General features: G+C 40.8%; 2 protein-coding genes across 10 annotated transcripts in view; one reads left to right on the top strand and one right to left on the bottom strand.

Moving 5' to 3' along the window:
- Nucleotides 1–11,260, top strand: part of MAP3K13 (mitogen-activated protein kinase kinase kinase 13) — a 77,829-nt gene extending 66,569 nt beyond the window's left edge. For 6 of the 9 annotated variants that reach the window (XM_083443220.1, XM_083443221.1, XM_083443218.1 and 3 more), the window contains 4 exons: nt 126–196; nt 4,471–4,527; nt 4,960–5,257; nt 6,003–11,260. In XM_083443220.1, the coding sequence (XP_083299346.1) occupies nt 126–196; nt 4,471–4,527; nt 4,960–5,257; nt 6,003–6,104 (528 nt within the window). In that variant the 3' untranslated portion in view covers nt 6,105–11,260. The remainder of the gene's footprint in view (nt 1–125; nt 197–4,470; nt 4,528–4,959; nt 5,258–6,002) is intronic. The other 3 variants (XM_083443223.1, XM_083443224.1, XM_083443222.1) reach the window with 1 other exon arrangement.
- Nucleotides 11,261–12,309: 1,049 nt separating this feature from the next.
- On the bottom strand, nt 12,310–21,961 carry TMEM41A (transmembrane protein 41A). The gene is made up of 5 exons (XM_083443425.1): nt 21,805–21,961; nt 18,458–18,611; nt 16,219–16,380; nt 15,235–15,373; nt 12,310–14,443 (listed from the first exon to the last, which is right to left on the bottom strand). Exons 1-5 carry the CDS (start codon nt 21,903–21,905, stop codon nt 14,220–14,222), a joined length of 780 nt encoding a protein of 259 aa, XP_083299551.1. The 5' UTR covers nt 21,906–21,961; the 3' UTR covers nt 12,310–14,219.
- Between the last annotated feature and the right edge of the window lie 96 nt (nt 21,962–22,057).

Raw genomic sequence — 22,057 nt, 5'->3', positions numbered from 1 at the left:
ACCCTAAATTTCTTAGTTCTTTCTGTAGAAGACTACCTTTGGAGAGTTCCGTTCATGAAAGTTGCTCAGGTGGCTGTATGCTTGTAAATAAGTGGCAAATAACATTGCCTTTAATCTTCTACTAGAGTGGAGATGACTCTTCAGAAGAAGAAGAAGGGGAAGTAGATAGTGAAGTGGAATTCCCACGGAGACAGAGGTAGGACACTGAACTGCTCTATTTTTATCGTAATTGCTAAACAAAGGTTTGGTTTAAAAGGATGGGGAGTTAAAATTTTGGTGGGATGAGGAAGGGTTAATAGTTGGGTAATGTTCATGAGCTGTGACAAAGGCAGGAGAGCAGAATTCTGGGGGGTGGAGATAATCTCAGTTTTTTCTCTCCTGCCTTGGCGAATCTGTCAGTTAAGTGGGTTTTCTTCCCATTTTCTTTTCTATTCTGTCCTTCTGTGTTTGCTTGTGTATGCTTATTGTGATCTGATTGTTTTTGTCGTGAACATTACCCCCCAATGAACCCTTCCTTATCCACCAAATCTACACGTCAGGTAAGACCAATCGTCCTTTTCACTGTAACATGATGAGAAGTTAAGAGGGGTGGCTGTAACATTATTTGTTATCCAGGTTCTTTGAACAGGGAAACTACCAGGAAAAATAGCATAAAAACTCTCTATCCATGTCACATTTATACTGAAAATGTCTAGATCTGATCATGATAATCATGAGATGCTGCTTCTAATGTGTTTCCCCTACAGTTTTTTTGTGGTATGCAAAAGCACAAGAGACTTATCTACAAAAATCTGGAAAAATTGCTAGCACAATTAGTCATGATTCTTTCCTACATAAAAGGCATACACTACTTGCTTTTGGAAAGTAGGCAGGCTCTATGATCTGATTAAAAATTATTTTTTTTGTATATTTGTTTTTGACATTTGTAATCTGCTTTTAAGTTTAAAGAAATTCCCAAATGAGGTAGCAAAGAATAAAAACATTCCAAACAGTTGGGGGGGGGGGAGACTTTAAAAGCCTATGAAAATTAAAAGGTTTTTGCCTGGTGCTAAAACAACATTAAAGTAAGAAAGAAAAGAATAAAAACAACAATATCTAAAACCAATACCTCCCTGAATGGTTAAAAAATAAGTAAAACAGCTAAAAATATAAAACTGCAGAATAAAATCATTCAGTAGTAAAACTTCTTCCATATTAAAACCAATTTGCTTCATTTCAAAAGTTAGACCTGAGCCAGATTGCAATGGATCTAGATAATCAGTATCGTCTCAGGCTGTTTGGAGTTGAACAGCCACTACTCCCTCAAACATCTTGCCCAAATAGTTATTTTCTGGACTGTGCCAGGATGTGTTCTGGGAAGAGGAGGGAGAATTCCTTAATTAATTGGTTAAATGTAGATATGGTTAAGTAGGGTTGAGATAAATTTCCATTCATTCTTGATATTATGGAATTCGCTGGTGATCAAGGCTCTGTAATTATGTGCTCTGCAAAGTACTTCCTTTTGTCAGTCCTAAATTTTCCAACATTCAGCTTCATTGGATTACTGAAGTTCCAGTGTTATGAAAGAGGGGAGAGAACGTCATCCACTTTCTATGTGCCATGTATAATTTTATATACTTCGATCATGTCCTCTCTTGCTCACCTTTTCTCTAAACTGAAAGGTCCCCTAATGTAACTTTTCCTCCAAGGGGAGTTGCTCCATCCTTCTAGTCATTTTGGCTACCTTTTTCTGAACCCCTTCTAGCTGTACCATTCCTGGTGAGATGACCAGAACTGTATACAGTATTCCAAATGAAGTCACACCAAAGATCTGTATGATAACATTGTGATATTGTGTCAGTTTTATTATCATTCTCTAGGGATCCCTACCATTTTTCACAGCACATGGGGTGGCCTCTTCATCAAGCTGTCCCCTACAACTCCAAGGTCCCATTTTTGGCCAAGTCACCAATTGTTCAGACCCTATGAGAAAATATGTTTAAAAAAAATAAAAAATGGGGGGGGGATTGCCCCAATTCTAGCTTACATTGAATTGCATTTGCCATTTTATTGCCAATTCTCTGAGTAATTTCGTTGTCCCCGAAGGGAGCAATGACAATAAAGATATTATTATTATTATTATTATTATTATTATTATTATTATTATTAGTTTGGAGAGATACTTTTGGAGCATTTCACAATCCCTTTTTGTTTTACCTCTCTGAGCAATTTGGTATTATCAGCAAACTTGGCTACTTTACTCCTCACTCTTAATTCTAGATCTTTTATGAATAAGTTAAAAAGCACAGATCCCAATATCGATTCTTGGGGGACTCCACCATTTTTATCCCTCCGTTGGGAGAACTCTCTGCTTCCTGTTACTTAACCAGTTCTGATACACAAGAGAACCTCTCCTCTTATCCCATGACTTCTAAGTTTACTCAAGAATTTTTGGTGAGGTACTTTGTCAAAAGCTTTTTGAAAGTCCAGGTATGCTATATCTCAACTAGATCTCTCTATATGCTGCTTGACACCCTCAAAGAACTTTAATAGATTAGTGAGACAGGACTTACCCTTGTAGAAGGCATGCTGGTTCTGCTTCAGCAAGACTTGCTCTTTTCCATTCTTGGTAATTTTATCTTTAACAATGTTTTCCACCAGTTTCCCAGAAAATTGACCTTTAATTTCCAGTATCCCCACTGGATCTCTATTTAAATATTGGTGTTACATTGGCCACTCTCCAGTTTTCTGGCATGGAGGCTGATCTTAGGAACAAGTTACATATTTCCGCTTGAAGTGATTTCACATTTGACTTCTTCAAAAACTCTCAGATGGATGCCATTCGACAGTTTTTATTTTGTGGTTCCAGAATAGTCATAAACTAGCACTGTCTGCTCACTTCTGGTTCTTTCTATTGTAGAGTCTAACTGGATTTACCTGTAACTGAACCTGATACCATTTCTTCCAGGAAAACTCATAGAGAGCAGAAAAACTTTGTGAGTGGTGTGGATGCTTTGCTCTTGGTTGCCCACAGCTTCTCTTCTTTGAATTGCCCCTTGAGTTTTTACCTGGGGGTAGGGGAGAAAAGGCTGTTATATGCCACCTCCATCATTTCTGCTTTGAACCAAAGTGAGAGTTCCTACCCTGTTGCTATCAAAGTGGTGTAGTCATGCCACCTGTGTGTCCTGGATTTTTGTACTTCAAGGCAAAGGGCTCTTCATCTTGGGTTTGAATGGCCAGGATTTTTTGGCTGTTACTTCTAGTGTGATGACCAACATTGCTTACCTGTCTCTTAGCATTCTTGATAATTTTCACAGGTTTCTTTTGATTGCTGAGTCAAGTCTTGGCAAAGGGACAAACTCGAGGTGATGCTGAATATATTAGTGCCACCAAGAATATATATTTATTTATCTCTCCCTCCCAGAATGACTAGTAGGGCGGCGGGAATCTTGTCTGTGGAATCACAACATTCTACATTTCTTCATTGGTTGCCACTGGCAGTGGACGGGTGGCGAAGAGAAAAGTATTATGATGTTAAGACATAGTTAAGTTTTATTAAATGTTATGGTGGTGGTGAGGTGTTAAAGGCAGATCAGCTTGTTTGGCCCCAAAATTGCACACCCTTGTTTTCCTGTAAAATATATCAGCTCATATAAGTACTTTTGGGGAGAAGTAGAATTCACTTAGTAAGATGCTTCAGATCTCCATCTTCATTTTGACTATTAGTTTTAGTTACATCTCTGCTAAAGTTATTTTTGCCTTACATTAATGAAACTGTCATCCCCTTGCAGTGCTCTCTAGGGAATCCTCTCCCACATCTCAGCTTCAGAAGCTGCCTCCTGTTAGTTTGAATAAATTATTGGTAGTCCCCTCTCCCCCCCATAGTTCCCTAAAATAATATTTTCAGATCTTATTGCATAAGAAAATGCTGAACTTGTAACCTGCTGTTCAGTGCCAAAGGCAATATAGGACTTAAAATGACAACAAAATAGAGCTAAATTACATATATCAACCTATTTACCAGGAGAACCAGTAGGCTAAAATAAGATTCGGCATGAATTTTAGGATTAAGATAAAAATAAGAAATGAAGCTTCAGATTTAGCAACCTGGAGGCTTTCTTATTAAAAATGTTTTTAATGGATTTGTCTCTGGTGTCTCAGTACTATAGTAATTTTAACCTAACTTAGAGTGCAATCTAATAGAGCATCACAACAGCCTTATGATATACTAGAGGTCTCCCTGTGCTGGCAGCAAGGAGAGGACAAAAAGGGATAATTTTGTAGGCAAGTTGATCCTTCACTGGATATGTCCCTGGACAATGGGAAGAGTACACCAGCCATGGGGCTGTTGTACCCATTTCCTCTTCCATGAGAACCAATCAGAGGAATTTTTTCATTTAGAATAAACATGAGTAAGGGAAGGGGACATGATAGAGGTGTATAAAATTATGCATGGATAGAGAAGTTCTTCTCCCTCTCTCGTAATACTAGAACCCGAGGTCATCCAATGAAGCTGAATGTTGGAAGATTCAGGACAGACAAAAGGAGGTACAGCACTTAATTAAACTGTGGAATTCACCATTACACGAAACAGCAATGGCCACCATTGTGGACAGCCTTGAAAAGGATTGGGCAAATTCACAAAGCATAAGGCTATCAGTGGTTGCCACTCAGGATAGCTATGTACTACCTCAGTATCAGAGGCAAGATTTCTTTGAACACCAGTTGCTGGGGGGTCATGAGTGTGAGAGGGTTATTGTACTGTTTGTGGGCTTCACATAAGCATCTGGTTGGCCACTGTGAGAATAGGATTCTGGACTAGGTGGGCCTCTGGTTTGATCTACCAAGGCTGTTCTCCATGTATCTTTAGGAATGGACTTGGCCTTCTTCTCATCCTTCTTTGTGATACCCTGCTCATTAGATCAAGTGTTTGCAGCCTTTGAATCAAATCAAACCCATTAATGTTTTATGGATTTGCAGGCCGCATCGCTGCATTAGCAGCTGCCAGTCTTACTCGACCTTCAGCTCTGAGAACCTCTCTGTCTCTGATGGAGAGGAGGGCAATACCAGTGACCATTCCAACAGCCCAGACGAGCTGGCCAACAGGCGTAAAGATCAACGGGCTGAGAAGCTGGATGAGATGTTGTCACAGACTCCAGAAATCCCCATTGAGATATCTACCCAGTCTGATGGCCTTTCAGATAAGGAGAGTGCTGTACGCAGGGTGAAAACACAGATGTCACTTGGCAAGTTATGTCCAGAGGAACGTGGCTATGAGGTCAGTAACACTCTCTTCATTCCTTGAGGTTAAAATATTAATTAGATGCTTGGAAACTAGGGCTGTTGAATAAATAAATTGCAAGGTTTCCAACTGGAACTCTGCTAGCCTTTGCTTTCACTATCAGTTTTTTCTTACATCATTCTATTTTTATTTGATGTCCCATTGTTTAACTTCTCCCCAGTGTTTTAGTTCATTGAGAAGACAGGAAGCCTTTTCAGGGTTCAGCTGTGCCAGTTCCCTCAAGTGCCAACTTGACAAATAGCTTTATTTACTCCACACTAATGAAAGATTAAAACCAAAGTTAATCTGTGTGGGATTGTATATTTGCCTGCTTTCCCATGGGTTTAAAAGAATTTTTACAGAAACAAAACTAGTACATCAAGCTTTTGGGGCAAAATCGCTTTAAAAATGCAATTTTTGAGCTATTTTTATGCAAAAACGGCACTGCCGACACGGGCTACTATACGTTCCAATTTTCATGGACATTTTCCCCGATTTCCGCCCAAACACTGCTGCCGACTGCAGTATTCTGGATATGTCTGGGGAAATCCGTACATATGGCAACCCTAGTATATAAGAACATGGCCAGAATCACGTCAGGAATTTTGTGGCTCAGTAAAGGCTGAGCTGCACATTCAGATGTGCTTTCGCTTTTTTTCAAGATGGACCAGGGACGATTCTGTCTGCAGATAAAATGCCAATAAATGATTTTAAAAGTTGTTCCCTTGGATTTGTGATGCAGAATCCTGGAGAGTTTGGAGAATCAGGTGGTGACTCTTCAGATGCAGAATGCTCTGATGCAACAGTGAGGACCAGTAAAGCCTGCAGCTCTGCAACTTGGTAAAGATGTATCTCCTCCCTCCTTCAGTCGTTTGATCAACTGGCATTTTGATTCCCCCAAGAATCCCCTCTTCATTCCTCTGAGAAGCTGCATCTCCACCCCATCACCCAGATGATCTGCAATAACTTGAATCTTTGGAGAAATGTTCTGATGAATTGGTTTCTCGGTGAGCATTTCAATCACGAATGGCAGGGATGTATTTTATTGAATAATTGAGCTATTGTATCATATTTTTGGCATTTTAACACTTTTTACTCTGAAGAGTGAACTGTATCCATAGACAAAATAATTGATTGCAGAAAGAAGTTCAGAAGACTAGCCTATGAAGGACAACAATCTTTTTGAGTCTTGGACAGCATGCATAAGGCTAGGATCTGATGCTACTTTTGACATAGGACCAGGCCGTGCGGCTCTGAAAGACCGGAAATGAAGGAAGTTAACTCAATGACTTGATCATATCCAGTGAAGCAGGGGATCAGGTAAACTGTGAACAAATGCCATCAGTGTAACCAGCGTACCTTTTTCAATAGGAACTTGTTCACATTCCCGGAAAGGTGTATCTTGAGTCACTGCTCCCCTAGCATGTGAGAGTGGGAACTAATTGTGTTTTTAAATTGGCATTTGGTTGGTTGTGACATCCTGCTGCTGTATTCTAGCCTCAGCCTCTCTCCAGCATTTTCCAGCATCACTATGCCACTGTGAGATCAGGAGACACAGCATGGAGTGGCTGATGAGAGAGAAATTGAGATGCTGTTTTTCTAAGTTACCTTCCTCTCCATTCCAACCTGCCTTTTGTTTGCTTCCTTCAATGAAAAATGAATCGATCAAATTAGTGAAGATCAAGAACTCACAAGCCATGGAAAAGCACATTCTGTACAGCCTGAGGACTATCCTGAAGGAAGAAACTGGAAATTTTCCTACCATAGGTCGAACACCGTAAGGGAGTATTGTACTTGGATGAAGCCAAGGGAATAGTCTGACCTGAACCACACAAGTGGCCTCTGCTTGTTTAGTGGTGTGACTGGTGGAAAGTAACATTGAAATGTGATGATGAGTAGAGAATGCCCTTCATCTTGGGTCTGAGGGAGCCTAAGCCATATTTTCATATTGATGGATTTTGGATTGGAGAGGGTCCAAGGCTATTGCCTTTCCTAATTGAATGGTATCCCACTTTCCTTCTGCAATACCTCATTTTTCCTGAGCAACTTCCTGAGGTTTATAATCATGGCTCCTTTAACTGACATGTCCAACGGAAGCAAAACAAAAACACTATTTTGGTTTTATAGCCAAAGTTCTGCCAGTAATTTTGGCTGTGCCCTCTATTTGTCTCTAGTTAATTACATTCAGGGAAGAATGGTTCATTGTCTTGAGTGTAAAATTGTATCCTAGCAGTTTCCATATTTATAGTAGTGAGTAACAGTTGCACCCCACACTCTCCACCCCCAAAATGAAGGGCAAAGATGGGTTGCATGCTGTTTGTTTACATTTGATTTGATTTTTTTTTAATTGTCTAGTGGCAAAATGAAGGGAAATTCTTTACTTATACAGAGAGCAGTATTGTATGAGTTAAATTATTCCATATTTTAAAATTATGTAGCTGGACTACATGAATCTTAAGTTATGTCATTATTTATTTTAATTTCTATAGATTAAAGGCAGGGTTTATTGTAGCACAACATATTGGTGGTCCCTGTTCAGTTGCTTCATGGCTACTTATCCCAGGAGGAGGAGGAGCCAAGGTGTTTTCTTAATGTTGTGACCTAATAATGTGTTATAGGCCATGCTTATCTTGCTGGCTGCAGCAGCCTACTGACACTAGGATGGGGAGTAGGCCCATACAAGCAAATTAAAGCAGTCCTGAGCTGCATGTGCATGGAGTGTGACATGGTTAGGATGCAGAGCTAAGACCTCTTGGCATGCTTTAGCCTCCCAGCTGCAGTCCCAAACATTGTGATATATCGGAATGAAACAACAACAAAAGCAAATAAGCCCTGTTCACTTGAAATTGAACAAGAATTCCTTAAGCTTATTATGCTTACACTAAACTGATCTGAGCTGTGCCCACTCTGAAGGAAATTCTGTCTGGTCACATGTACTCCTTGGCAAGCTTAAGGGTGAATTACTTTTATTGGAGGACACCCACAGATGCTGTTTATTCCACACTTCAATAAATACCATTCCATTGGTGTATGGACCAAGCTGTTGGGGAAGCAGCACATTATTGCACCTGTCAAGTCCACCACAGACACCTAGCTTGGTGCTTCTTCTGGGAAGCAAGTCTTTCTTGGCATGATCCAAACTATCAATACAGCTACCTTGCAGCCTTTGTTTCTCCTTTGAGTTTCACCACATTCTTCCTGGCCCCTGTGGACAATTACTTTGCTTTGCTTTTACTCTTCTCCTTTCTTCTTCTTTGGCAACCGCTCGTAGCCGAGTAAGATTGTCTTCCATGAATATGGTCTTAACAGTGTGTCCGTAGTGTGCTAACACTCCCATGTTTATGGGTACCTTTGAGTACTGTTGTTTGGATGATCTCTGAATTGGAAACTGTCTGCTTTACTAATGGAATCAGACAATTTGGCAATAAAGAGACTCTTTCTCTCCCCCCCCCCCCAAGTTTAGTCCAGCATAAAGACTCCAGTTTAACAGCTGGTAGCTCACTTCATAGCCCAGTTAGCTGACTATGCTCTTGAAAAGTTCATTTTTCGCAATAAGACAAAGTGGGGGATAGTGTCAAGAATGACAAGTAGCTGCATGATGCTTTTCCCATGTGAAGCACTTGGTATTGTTAGCCCACTTCATCTCTTTTCTAGGGCAAGAAGCATTAGTTTGAAATGCCTCAGATATATAATGTAGAACTGTCAGCTTTAAAGCATAACTTCTCAGGGTCTTGGGCAAAGGAAAGTCCTGTGATCTTTTAATTAGTGGTATTGAGCCTGGAGTCTTAGGCATTCAACATATGTGCTCTCGCACTGAAGTACAACCTCTCCCCAGTCTTTAACATTAGTGAAAATGTGTCTGATTTAATGGCCTCTTGTGTCTGTTATTGGTTGTTTCTTTTGGTATTTGCACACAGCCTGCATCTGTAGATGTCATCCTGCAGTTATAGTATGTTGAAGGAATACGTAAAGGTTTAAGGAAAATTCATTAAGTTATGACAACCGGGGTCTCAAAGGACATGCTCTCTCCTCATAAATGTGTGTGTCCTGTGCTTTCCTTTCTATTTAAAAAAATCCAGTTTTGCTTTGATCCCCAAAGAGCTGTTGAAATAAAGGGGCATTAATTTAAGGCAGCTAGTAAATTGGTGGTTATGAAAATCAGGTGTTAACAACTAGCAACTTGTACTTTGGTGTCTGATACTTAATTGTAGAATATTCAAAACTGGTATTTGTGATTTGTGCCATTGAGGGAATTCTTCCAGAGCCATTTCCTCTTTCTTCAATTAAGTTGAACAGGTTTTGCTCAACTGAAAGTCATTTTTAAAAGAGCTGAAAATGTAATCAGAAATAAGATTAATCATCTCATATTTTCCCCATGCCATTATACCTTTTGTTATCAGCTCTCAACTTCTGGGTACTCTTAAATGCACAAATATTTTTTGTAAATTTAGACAATTCTAGCAAATTTCAGGACTGTGGAGAGATCCAAGAGAGAGGAAAATCAAGCTAGGTCACCCAAGTTTTCTAAGTTAGAGAGCTGTGATATTGTTTATATAGTTAACTGAGGGCTGGGCTATATGTTATGACCACCAGGATAATGGCTGAAAATACCAGACCAGTGCTGAGTTTCTCCCTAGTGTTGCAATGTCTAGGGGCACGCATCACATGATACTGCATCATCATATTGTGAGTTTCCTAGTCCACACTCCATGTAATTGCCACTGCTGAGAACAGAGCATCTCATGTGATCATGCTGTTTCATGCAGGGAGGGGCCGAATTTGCCCCAGTGACGCCATAGCATGTAGCCTGGCCCTAAGCAGAGACATGGTGTTGTACTATTGTATTACAAAAATGCTGTAAATGTTGTGCCTCAAAAAGGTAGACTTACTAACCCTAGAATATGGCTGGTGAACTGTGCTCCAAAATTATATTGGTTTAACAGAGGTGAGATTTTAAATGGTTGATGTTCTCTTAGAGTATGCAGGTTATGTTTTTAAGTCTCTCTCTTAAATGTGAGGGCTAAGTCCTTTTTAATGTGGAAACAGACTCTCAGGTATTTGTGTGACTTTGGGCTCTAAAAAGCCTGCTTTGTTCTGTAGGTCTAATAAAAGGTACTGACTATATACCTACTTTCTTCTCTGGGAACAACACTCCAAAGCATTAAATATTAACAGACACCTACAAAACTATGGTAGCTGGAAATACTAGTACAGAGAAACACACACTTTAATTGTCCTTTTCCCTAGAAAGCAGTGTCAAGTTTACTGGCAGAAAGGGGTAGGTAGCCACCATGCTTCTTCCACACATTACGTTGCTTTTGTGTTCAAGGAGCAAGCAGCACAAGAAATGCTTTCTTGGCACCAACAAAACAGTGCATTTTTGTTGTAGGGTAGGAAAGTAGTTCAGTCTTTGTGTAAACGCTCTGTTGGCATCTTAGGGGTGTCAGTGGAATGGATGGCCTTGTGCTGCAGAGTCTAGATTTAGTTCTTAGAACAAAGTTCCCTTTAACTGAAAGCCATAAACCCAACAAATCATGTCATCCAGATTATGAGACAGTATTGCCATGTGTGCAATCCTCAGTGATTAACCTTTTGGCTGTGTTTTTACTATTCTGTGCCAATGGCATTACAACATTATATCTGCCTGATTAAGGGTTTGCTAATAACGGGATAGCAATCTGCAGTATGTGTACAATAAGCAATGCAAACCAGAGAGAACTCAAGGCAAGTTGCTTAATTAGGTTTTAGTCACAACTCATAATGCATTTTTAACTACTGGGTGCAGCTATGGCACAATCAGTGTGGTGGCTAATGGGAGTTAATGGTTTTACATGTCATTTGAAACAATCATTTCATATGCTGTTTTTTTTCTCCCTACTCTATGGCTTCCTGAAGCAAACTTGATTTTTGTTTTGTTTTGTATTGAACAGTGTATAACAATTGGGAACAAGACTGACTATCAAAAACAGATGCATGGAATAAAAAGCCAGTGTACCTCAAGTGCTTATAGGCTCTTATGTCCTGTGCGACTGTAGCTGTGTGTATTACACCCAAAAGTGGATGCTTTGGTAAATTGCCCACACACCACTGGATGCAGTTCTGTATTTCCAAAGACTGTTCTCTCTTCAGGACCTTGTGGAAAATGGGAACATAGGAAGCTGCCTTATACGGAGTCAGACAATTGGTCTATTTAGTGCACCTGAGACCTTTTGGCATCCAAAGCAGATGGTCTACCACTGAGCTACAGCTCTTTCCACAATATAACTTGTATAATTGCTAATTATATACTGAAAGGTATATGTCAATAGTGCCAGCAGAACAATGAAAATGACTTCATAGAGCATACATAGTGAAAGTCCACATTATCCTCCTACATTAAAAGCTAGGGGGGAGTTTAATGAATAAGGTGTATTCTCTTGTATTATTTTCTGATTGGTGACACTTTAGTTTTTTCCTGAAATACAATCATTTGGGAGTATGCTGTCACTTGCCCCTTCAGTTACCTGCATTTTTCCTCTAGCAACAGATGAGTGTGTTTCTGTGGCAAACAACATGATCTTACAAGTCAACACTTTCAGCACAATTCTGTTGATTTCAGCAGGTTGTAGTCCTAAGTATGCACAGGATTGCGGTCTTAGTTTCTCAATACTTGCCGTGTTTCCCAGATAATCAGATTAGCACACAATGGGGGCTGTGCCATGTTCTACGTGAAGGGAACCTTTCCTCAGCACACAGAAACAGTAGGAAATCTCGGCAAGATTAGGATATAACTACAAATTGCTTTTGTGGAGGCCAAGTACAAAGTATTCTGAAATCTAGGACTGCTGAAGAACATAGGCTAGGTGCAAATGAGTTAAAACAGCTACCTTGTGGCTTCTTGCTGAAAGGGGAAGCTAAGCTACTGAGTGGAAGCAGAACTTTCCCTCAGTTAGTTTGTCTGTAAATTGGAAAGGAGGAGCTCTTAAATGCACAGTGTTTAGATGTCACTCTTGGAAAGTATCTAAACATATACTGTGTTCCTTTTATACAAACAACACCTTACACCACCGTTTTCACCAACATTTATCTGATAATACAGTTTCCATGTAAACACACACACAGGAGGTAAGGCACTTGATTAAGACATAATTTTTGCACAGACTAATTGAAGTCAGACATTTTTTGCCTTCGTCTCAGTTCCAAATTGCTACAATTGTTACATCAGTGTTTATTACGATCTCTCTAGCATATAGCACATACATGGAGTCTGCTAATACCATCCTGAGAAGCTTGTCATTAATGTTGACAAGTTTAGCATGAGACCGTTACTTTAGTGGAGGATAGCAAAGTGTTTAACAAAGCCACCTCTTCCAGCACAGATATGGTAGATTAATAATTTTCACAAGAAACTCAACAATCCATGCTGGAGTTCCTGAAACATTAGCCTAGTACTTACACTTGAGGTGGTCAGATTGTCACATCGAACAGCAAAAAAGGGTTCTAGGTTAGCTGCCTTACCAACACCTAGTGTTCTATATGAAGGGATGTTATTTGTTTTTGTATAGAACATAAAAGCACGCATCTTCACTTGCATTCTGAAGTAGTGGTTTTGCCCAGTTAAAACTTCACAGTTGACCCTTAGGGTCCCTTCCAATTCTACAACTTCAGTGAGAATTAGACCCTTGTCAAAAAGGTGACTTGATGAAAGATTTTTGTAATAGTGGCTGTTGACCACTACCAAATACTTTCTAATGGGGTGAGGTGCAGAATACTGAGATGAAGTGATAGGGCTTCATCTCTGGGCTGATTGTATACTCTTAAGAAGCAAAGGAAAAAGGATGACTTCACTTGCAAGTAAGTTTTCTCACCCCTTAAGCAGTGGATTATCTAATGGACCAGCGACACAACCATGTCCATTATTCAATGAAGACAAAATACAGCATAAGCAGAGAATGTGGTTTTCCAGGAGGCACAGAAAAAAGTGATAGGGAGGTTAAAATAGACACAAAACCTGAACAAAGAGATATCCCGGAGCCATTTTACATAGTACACTCTCCTGGGGAACTGCAACAAAGTGGAAGACACTCCATTTTATCAGCAGTCAGTACAGGATTGTAGGAGTACTTTACACCTCGGTAGCTCCCCCCAAAGGCAGATGTAGAAGTGGCATCTCTCATCTCCCTACCCATCCTTAACTAGATCTCTTAGATTTGCAAAAGCAACAGCACTGACGTAATTCTACTAAACCCGGTCTACCTTTACAGTAAGTACAGTTGCCGCTGCCAGAGTAACCAAGGTACTGAGGCTTTGAGAACAAAGCCAGTATGTGGACTTCATTACCACCACTTCTCCAGCCTACAAGGGAAGGAAACCAATAAATCAGTCCTTCAAGACTCAATAGTTCCCATAGCCTACATTAACCTAGTTTTCTTCTTTGGGATTTCCAAGCAGGCAGAGGGAGGAAAAATCACTCAAGATGGGTTCCCTCAATAGAGAAGATAATAGGATTCAGTTGTTGGTGCTGGTATTTCAGCCAGTCAAGCGTGTGTCCCTTAGAATGCACTGCGATTGCCAACAGTAAGGGGTGCTTTGTATGTGATCTTTTCCTGAATTTGCTGTCATGTAGGAAGCAACCTCAAATTTCTAGGCAGGTATTATCATTTACAACCTCTGTCAGTGGTAGCAAAACCACATGACATAAAACTGTTCCAGTGACAGCATTCTTGTAACAGAACACATTGGAACAGTTGCGAGCACCTTTTAAAAATGAGTTTTGCAAGTCTAATTATTTAAAAACACACACACAGTAAGAGCAGAAATTGTTTTCTGTCTATGTGTTACTGAAAGGAGATGCCCAAGCCTGCACCAGGGATTTTAAAGTTCAGTAAAAACAAAATGGACTGGGGGGGGGGGGGAAGAGAGAGAATTGCACCTTTCCCATAAATAGACTTCTATAATATCTGGTCCTAACCCAGCCCATTCAGCTACTCTTTCTCCCATTGAGGAAATGGGCACTCTGGTTGTTTTTGTCCAAGTTGAGATGCTTCTGACTGAATTTCTTAATGAAGGTCCCAGGAATTAATGCCACCATGGCTATAGCCAACATCTTGAACAGAGTACTCCAGGAGAAAATAGCATCAAGGGAGGTGATCTGTGAAAGGATTGAACCAGTCTGGACACAGATGAAGTTATACGGGATGAGGCCTGCAGAAGTAAGAGAATACTCATATAAGCAAAACTTTCACATTTTTCAGACTTGCCTTGGACCTGTGAATAAGGTAAGAGCTTGAATGTGCAAATGCTAAGGAGAACACATTTAGGAATGTATAAGGAAAAAATACGTACACAAAACTAAGAAGGGTCAGCAGAGAGAAAGTACTTGGGATTTGGGCTAAGCATCTTGAAGAATATTCTCCACTGCTCAAGAAGGATGGGAAATGTTTCTTGCTTGCACAATTAAAGGGTATTTGTCATCTCCCCCAACAAGAGCCTGCACTACACAAAACATTGTCTTAAGCTACTCTATGAGAAGCATGTTTTTCAGTATGTACCTTACAGCGAACTGGTGTACTTTAACGTTACCTTAGGGACATCATCAATTTTCACATTAAGGGAGTGTGTGTTTAAGGAGGATTATAAACTATCAGTTTTTCCTAGTGCCCCGAGACAATAAATACAGAAAAGCCCATAAAAATAGTAAGTATTTTTTTCTCTCTACAAATCAAAATCAAATAACTCCCCCCCCCCCCTGTGGTTTGTAATGCTCAACAGACATTAGTTAAAATGCCATTCAAGGGGATCCCGGACAAATGGGCATACCTCCAATTTAATCACATTGCAATTTCCACTATTGCCAGAAAATAGTCCATCAAATTGGAACACCCACACAATAAAGGTAAGCTAGAAGTGGTAGGGAATGAGCAAGCATGCACTTAAAATGGAAAAGAGGGAGGAGGAGAGTATATTAGGTAGTACTAAGACAAATTTAATCTTACCTATGAATACGGAGAAGAAGAACTGAGTAACAGGGATGTTCAGGATTGGAGATGTGAGATTCAGAAACCAGTTTGGAGTCATGGGAAACAGCCTCAGAAACAACAAGAAAAAAAATAAGGAATTTCTGTTCTCTTCCACCTGCCATAGACAAAAAAGAAACAAGATCTGGTCAAACTGTCAAACAAGATCTGGTCAAACAAGATCGGGTCAAACTGTGTGTGTGTGCGCGCACACACACACACACACACACACACACACAAATTTTGTAATACAAATATTAGCTTCTTATTCAAGGCACTCAAGGAGCTGATATTACCACCAATAAACCTGGTTTGATGAATAAACTATATAACCATTCTATACTGGCATAATAAAAAGGGTAGAGAATAAATAGGGGTTGTCAACCTGCTCCCTACCGCCCGCTAGAGGGGGTTTCAGGATTCCAGGTGGGCGCTAGGGGGTTCTATGGCACAAGCTGAATCCTCCTTCCATCGAGCATTGGTGGGTGGTAAGGGAATTTTACCATCAAGAAAGATGCATTAGTGGGCGGTAGGTAAAAAAAGGTTGACTACCCCTGGTCTACACTAGAGGGTTGCTGCAAACCCTTTTTGTTTCAGTAGTTAGGCCTATATAGGTAGCATGAATGTAGCCTTGGAATCCCCTTCTATATGCAATTATGATATTGCAAGAGCTATAAATTATACATTTCACTAGAAGAGTTTCTTATTAATTCCAGCTACTGTATTGTAACATACTGGCTGCAGATTCTTGACAGCTAGACTTGATAACGAATAGCTCAGTTGGTTAGCGCATGCTGCTGATAAAGTCAAGGTTGCAGGTTCAATCCCCATATGGGACAGCTGCATATTCTTGCATTGCAGGGGGTTGGACTAGATGATCCTCAGGGTCCCTTCCAACTCTATGATAATGCACTACCCAGTCACAAAGCACTGACCAAAATATTATAGGTGATTGGGACTTACCTTCCTTTGAAGCATGGCCACCTTATCAGGAAAATAGTAGGTGACAAATTTTTTCCCAAACACATTGGACAGCCCATAGCAGCAAGTGGCACCCACAGAAGTCAAGGCAGAACACAACAGGAGTCCCATCCATGGTCCAAAGAGAGCCCCAGCAAGGATGTTCTGTTAGAGCAAAACTAGACAGTGATCCAGTCCATAATAAACTGTGGGGAAAGCATGAAGGACTATATGAACCATAGAAACAAGAGCAGCTCTGTTAGATCAGGCCAATGGTCTGTGTAGTCCGGCACTGTGTTTCTAGCCAGGAGGTCCACAGAGCAGAAAGGCAAAATATTTATGCTACCTCCCTGGCAACTGGAAGCTAGATACACAGTAGGTGGAGGTGCTACTTAGCTTTCTTAACTAAAACCCACTTGTAGACCTGCCCATCAGGAACTATCGATTAGACTATTGCAATGTGATACATGTGGGGTGACCAGACAGCTGCTGATGTGCTCAGTGGAAAATCCACTTTTACACATAACATTTAATGTGGACATTAAAAACTCTTAACAACTTGGGATCAGAATACCTAGTGGGTTGCCTTTGCCAGTACAGGCCTAGCCAATCTTTCATGAAGACCCTGCTGGCTGATCAGCAGGTTGTTACATGGTGACAATGCAGCACACATACTCTGGAATGCCTTCCCTCTGAATTCATGAGGTGGAGACAATAACACACCTCTTAAAAACTCAGGTTTACACCCAAGCTACCCAGACTCTCTTAATTATTTTAGTCTGTAATATATTTGTATTCTCATTTTTATCTAGTTTTTAGGAAATTTTACTGATTGCTATTTTGTATTTTTACTGTTTTTCTGCAAGCCTTTCATTAGAGATTTTTTATTATATCAAACTATATATTTTAAAATAAATAACAGATGCATGTCTATCCCTTTACAAGCCACCTAAGTTTCTGGCCATCAACTCATGTTGCAGAGAACTCCATAAAATAATCATATACTGAAAAAATGATTTCCCTTAGTCATTAGTTGATTCAGAATTCTAGCATTTATTTATGTATTTTATTGACTATATTTATATAAGGCTATCCAATAGCATTATTTTCTTGGTGACTTGCAGATAAAATTTTAAAATACAATTAAAAGTGCACAATCATAAAATAGGTTAGCAACATAAAAAATCTGGTGGGGATAAAGCTATGACCATCAATAGATAACTTTGTAAACACATGGTGCACATTTATTGGATTCTTGAAGTCAAAATATCAGAATTAAGGAAATGGACACCCTATGATTATAATTTTTTTGTTTTCTGCCTCTTCTCGCTAACTAATCCTTTTTTCACTGAAGTTGGTATTTGAGCAATAAGCCAGAGAATGGTGGGACATTCATGGATGGTTACTGAGCTTAGTTTTAAAATCAGTTATTCACGAGGACAATCTCAGTTGTTGGAAAGTTTAGGCATTAGTAATGCATGTTGAACTCTGACAATCAATTTCTTCTGAAGAACGTAGTAACACTCTCAGTCAGGTTTCCTCAAACTCGGCCCTCCAGATGTTTTTGGCCTACAACTCCCATGATCCCTAGTTAGCAGGACCAGTGGTCAGGGATGATAGGAATTGTAGTCTCAAAAACAACTGGAGGGCAGAGTTTGAGGAAGCCTGTTCTTAGTGAATTCTGCTGTGGGTGGTCTAAGGGAATTTCCACAAATATAGAATTCAACATGATTTGTATGTGAATGGAGTAGCCCAGGCCCTAGGAAGAGTGTAATCTAGCCTCTAGTTGACGGGTGGTGCTGTGGGTTAAACCACAGAGCCTAGGACTTGCTGATCAGAAGGTCAGTGGTTCGAATCCCCGCGACAGGGTGAATCCCTGCCAACCTAGCAGTTCAAAAGCACCTGAAAAAGTGCAAGTAAATAAATAGGTACCGCTCCGTAAGGAAGGTAAACGGCGTTTCCATGCGCTGCTCTGGTTCGCTAGAAGCGGCTTAGTCATGCTGGCCACATGACCTGGAAGCTGTACGCCAGCTCCCTCGGCTAATAAAGCGAGATGAGCGCCGCAACCCCAGAGTCGGCCACGACTGGACCTAATGGTCAGGACCTTTACGTTTTAAGTGGCATTCCAGGAGTTATTAGGCAAGTCTTCCAAAGGCACTGAAAGTGGGGGAAAGGACCAGATGGGTTTTCAGCAGCATGCTGCAAAGCCAAAATCTTGGAGCTTTGCAGGTATTATACATACCAGAAAACTGGAGCCAGGTATGGCGAAGCACTGTTTGTATAGGTAGGCACTGCAGAACAGTAGCAGCACATAAGTATGGTGTTCTCTATTGTAGTACCGTAGAAACTCTGCAAGCTTTTGCAGTTCCTCTAGGTCTGAAGGAAACTTTAGTGACCTGATAAATAAAGAGGATAATCAGTTCAGTTGTGAACATACGCTGCCAATGAAGGTGTTTTCATTCTATGGACAAACACATGGAAAATCATGAAAATAAGGGGAATGAAGCAAAAAGTACCATGTCATCTTAAATATTAACATATTTATTGCAACATGTGCTTTTGTAGGACAATTAAAAAAGTTAAGTATCCAAGTTGCAACAGCACTATGCTTTCTTGCAACACGTGCCTGATCATCTGGAATGTGGTGAGGGAACTGCCACATCAGGTCTCAGGTTGCCCAACTTCTTTTGGAAACTACAAATTCTATTTCTGTACCACTTAAATCTACATAAGACTGTGAATATTATAAAATAGCTTAAGCCCCAATAGGATGGGAGAAGAGGGAGGAATTGGTCAGCAGGCGGTTACAGAATACTGTAGCCTACAGTACAGTGTTATGCCAAGCAGGCAAGAACAACAAACCTATAGCTGGATATGCCTGAGATAGTCAGCAAGAATAATAGAATAAATCAGCACTCATCAGAACGCATGCACACTATGAATGCAGTAAAATAACAATTCAACCACACAACTGTGTAGGCACAGGTGTGTGTGTGTGTTTACAGGAAGAGGGAACTAAGAATCAGGAAGCATCAGGAAACTGTGGGTTCAGTTTCTAAGAAAATGTACAAAGGAATGCCTTCCCCAATAAAAGACAGGATACTAGGCAGAAACAGAGGCCCGTTGTTTCCATCACTCAAAAAGAGTCATTTGGACCAGTTTAAAACTCCACAAAGGACACTGGTCAGTGGGGTCAGTTCCTGTTGGCTTCTAGGTAAGCCTCTATACTACTGAAGGGATAGAGAATCAGATACATCCAGTCACCCATCCTCAGTCTTTCAGAGATAGGACAATGGAGTGCGTGTTGGAAACAAGCAGCAATAAACATATTGGAAATATACTGTCATTTCGTGTGCATGCTCATGCTGTTGGAAAATCAGGAGAGTGATAAGAAATTATAAAACTTAATAAATGTTGAGCTTTTTATCTGTATTTTAACTGAAGTCTGTCTATATGCATGCTTCTAACATGAATACTAACGTATGGTTCCCCTTTGATAGTAATCACCTTGCTCCTTTTCTTCTTCTTCCTTTGTTCTAAGAGCTAAATCCTTGTAATAAATTTCTCTACCTCACAACTTTACTGCAATTCAAGAATCTAGTAGGCTGTAAACATACTTCAGGTCCATGCAATCAGCCATAGCTCTGGCATTAACAGTATGCCCTTCTCTTAAACTGTGACCACACAGTTATTCATGCCATTCGTTCATTCATTGCTTGGTTTCAACAAGAACTCAGCAATTAACTTTTCAAGCAGAAACAAGTGTAGTGCCGAGTTGGCACTGACTGTGGCCTAATGCTAACACAGAGCATAAAGGTGCAATATTTCAGCAAAGCAAGGAATGTGCTAGTTACTAATGCTTTGGACAATTAAGAAAGCAAGCCACGTATTAAATTGTTAGTACAGTATACATTGGTGAGATTCACCAGAGGCAGCAATTCAAAGTTACAATCCTTCTTAAATGAAATCTAACACAGAAGGAGAGTTATAATTTAGGCTGTATTTTTTCCACAGTGCTCAGGATTTGTCAGTCTGTGAAATGCATCAGTTCTGCATATCACTAGTTGCTCATGAAAATTCAAATTAGAAAACAATCATGTTCAGATTTCAACATATTTTGCTGAAGCAAACAGTTGATTACATTTTTAAAAATACAGCCTTAATTACTACAAGATACTTGCTGAGTTAGGAATTGCAGAAAAGAATTGCAGTGAATTCTGGTACCTGTGGGGTATGGTGGGCTACTGCTTAGCTTTGATTTTGTGGCAAAGACAGGCCGCTGGTTTTACAACTGTTTGAAATTTAACAGCTATTCAAATTCCTGATATGTGTATAACCTAAAGTAAAAAGGAAATGAGGGAAAATCAGTGATATTCTCTACAATGAGAAGCTGATCCCCTAAAAACTACTGACAGAGGTCAGTCATAAGGATCATTCAATTCTCACTAAGCTATATTTGTTGTTCTGGAAAGACCCAAGCCTTTCTGCTTTAAGATCTCTACAACTCTTTTAGATAGCAAGATGTTGCCTGAAGCAAGGCATCTGAAGTGTGGAGTGCTCTTTATTAAATGCTATTCTGTGGCTGAGCTTGCCACTGCAAGTTCATAGATGGATGAACAAGCAGCAAGAAGTCATTTGAAATATGCACCAAGGCATGTATGATTGAAGAGTAGTACTGTATGTTACTGAATAAATTCTAACATGCTGTGATACCTTAGAGACTAACAGATTTATTGTGGGACAAGCATACTTGAAACAGCATCAAAAACAAAACCGAAACACAGCTTATGCTCAGTGGTGCTAGATTCTGAAGGATGTGTCACAACACACTACCATCTGAAGAGCCTCCAGTTACAACTATTAAGTCTAGAGTCCAAATGACCTTACGACTGCACCACTGCTTTTGTTACAATCAATCAATCTGTCAGCAATTTTGGAATAAGAGGATAGTGCCTTCCAAAGTCCACAAGTTATTACTTACAGCTGTGTACACATACCATACATTTAAAGCACAATTCAAGCACATCCCTCTTTCCCTGCCCCCCGCCCCATATTCGAAAAAGCAATAATCCTGGGAGCTGCAGTTTGTTAAGGGTGCTGGGATCTGCAGTACCATGAGGAGCAAACTACAGTTCCCAGGATTATTAGTGCGTGCGTGCTTTAAATGTATGGTGAAAGGGGGCACCAACTCACTTCAGCTCAGCGGGTACCCGAGACCACTTGAACATCTCGAGGCTGTTTCATAACAACTTCCTACACACCTAAACTTAGTTCAGAGCATGCAGCAGCACATTTCCGAGCACCGCACACGCGAAGGGTAGCATCGGATTTCGGCGGCGGTGTATTTTTAGGCTCGCTGTCAATCACAGTGGCAGGCGCCCTCAGCAAAAAACCCAGGACCTTCTGATCTCGGGGCAAGTGAGTGCAAGTCAACAATCCCGAAGAGAGAAGAAGCCGCTGAGGCATTAATGAAGCCGAGGCTCGCTTCTCCTCCTCCTCCCTGGGAAGAGCGCAGCATCCCAGCTCCGCGAGCGGGGCCCCCGCCAAGCCACAACCGCCTCGAAGCCGCCGAGGAAGAGTCCCACTCACCCGCTCCCCGCGCGCGGCTCTCCGGGCAGCCGCACCGACAGCAAGTAAAGCGCCGCCGTGGCCGCCCCCAGGACCAGCAAGAACCCTCCAAGGGAGCGCATAGCGGAGCATTCACAACGGCCGCCGGGAGGAACGGAAAACGAGGAGGAACGGAAAGCGCCGCGCGGCGAACTCCGGGACCTGCCCCCGCGTGACGCGGCGCCCCGTCCCTCACACAAACAGAGAAGGAGGGACGTGGCGACGCACAGCCGGA

The sequence above is a fragment of the Podarcis tiliguerta genome (assembly GCF_965153285.1).
Source record: "Podarcis tiliguerta genome assembly, chromosome: 5".
NCBI classification, from domain to species: domain Eukaryota; kingdom Metazoa; phylum Chordata; class Lepidosauria; order Squamata; family Lacertidae; genus Podarcis; species Podarcis tiliguerta.
Note: the sequence above shows the minus strand (reverse complement) of the source record. Positions and strands in the feature narration are given on the sequence as shown.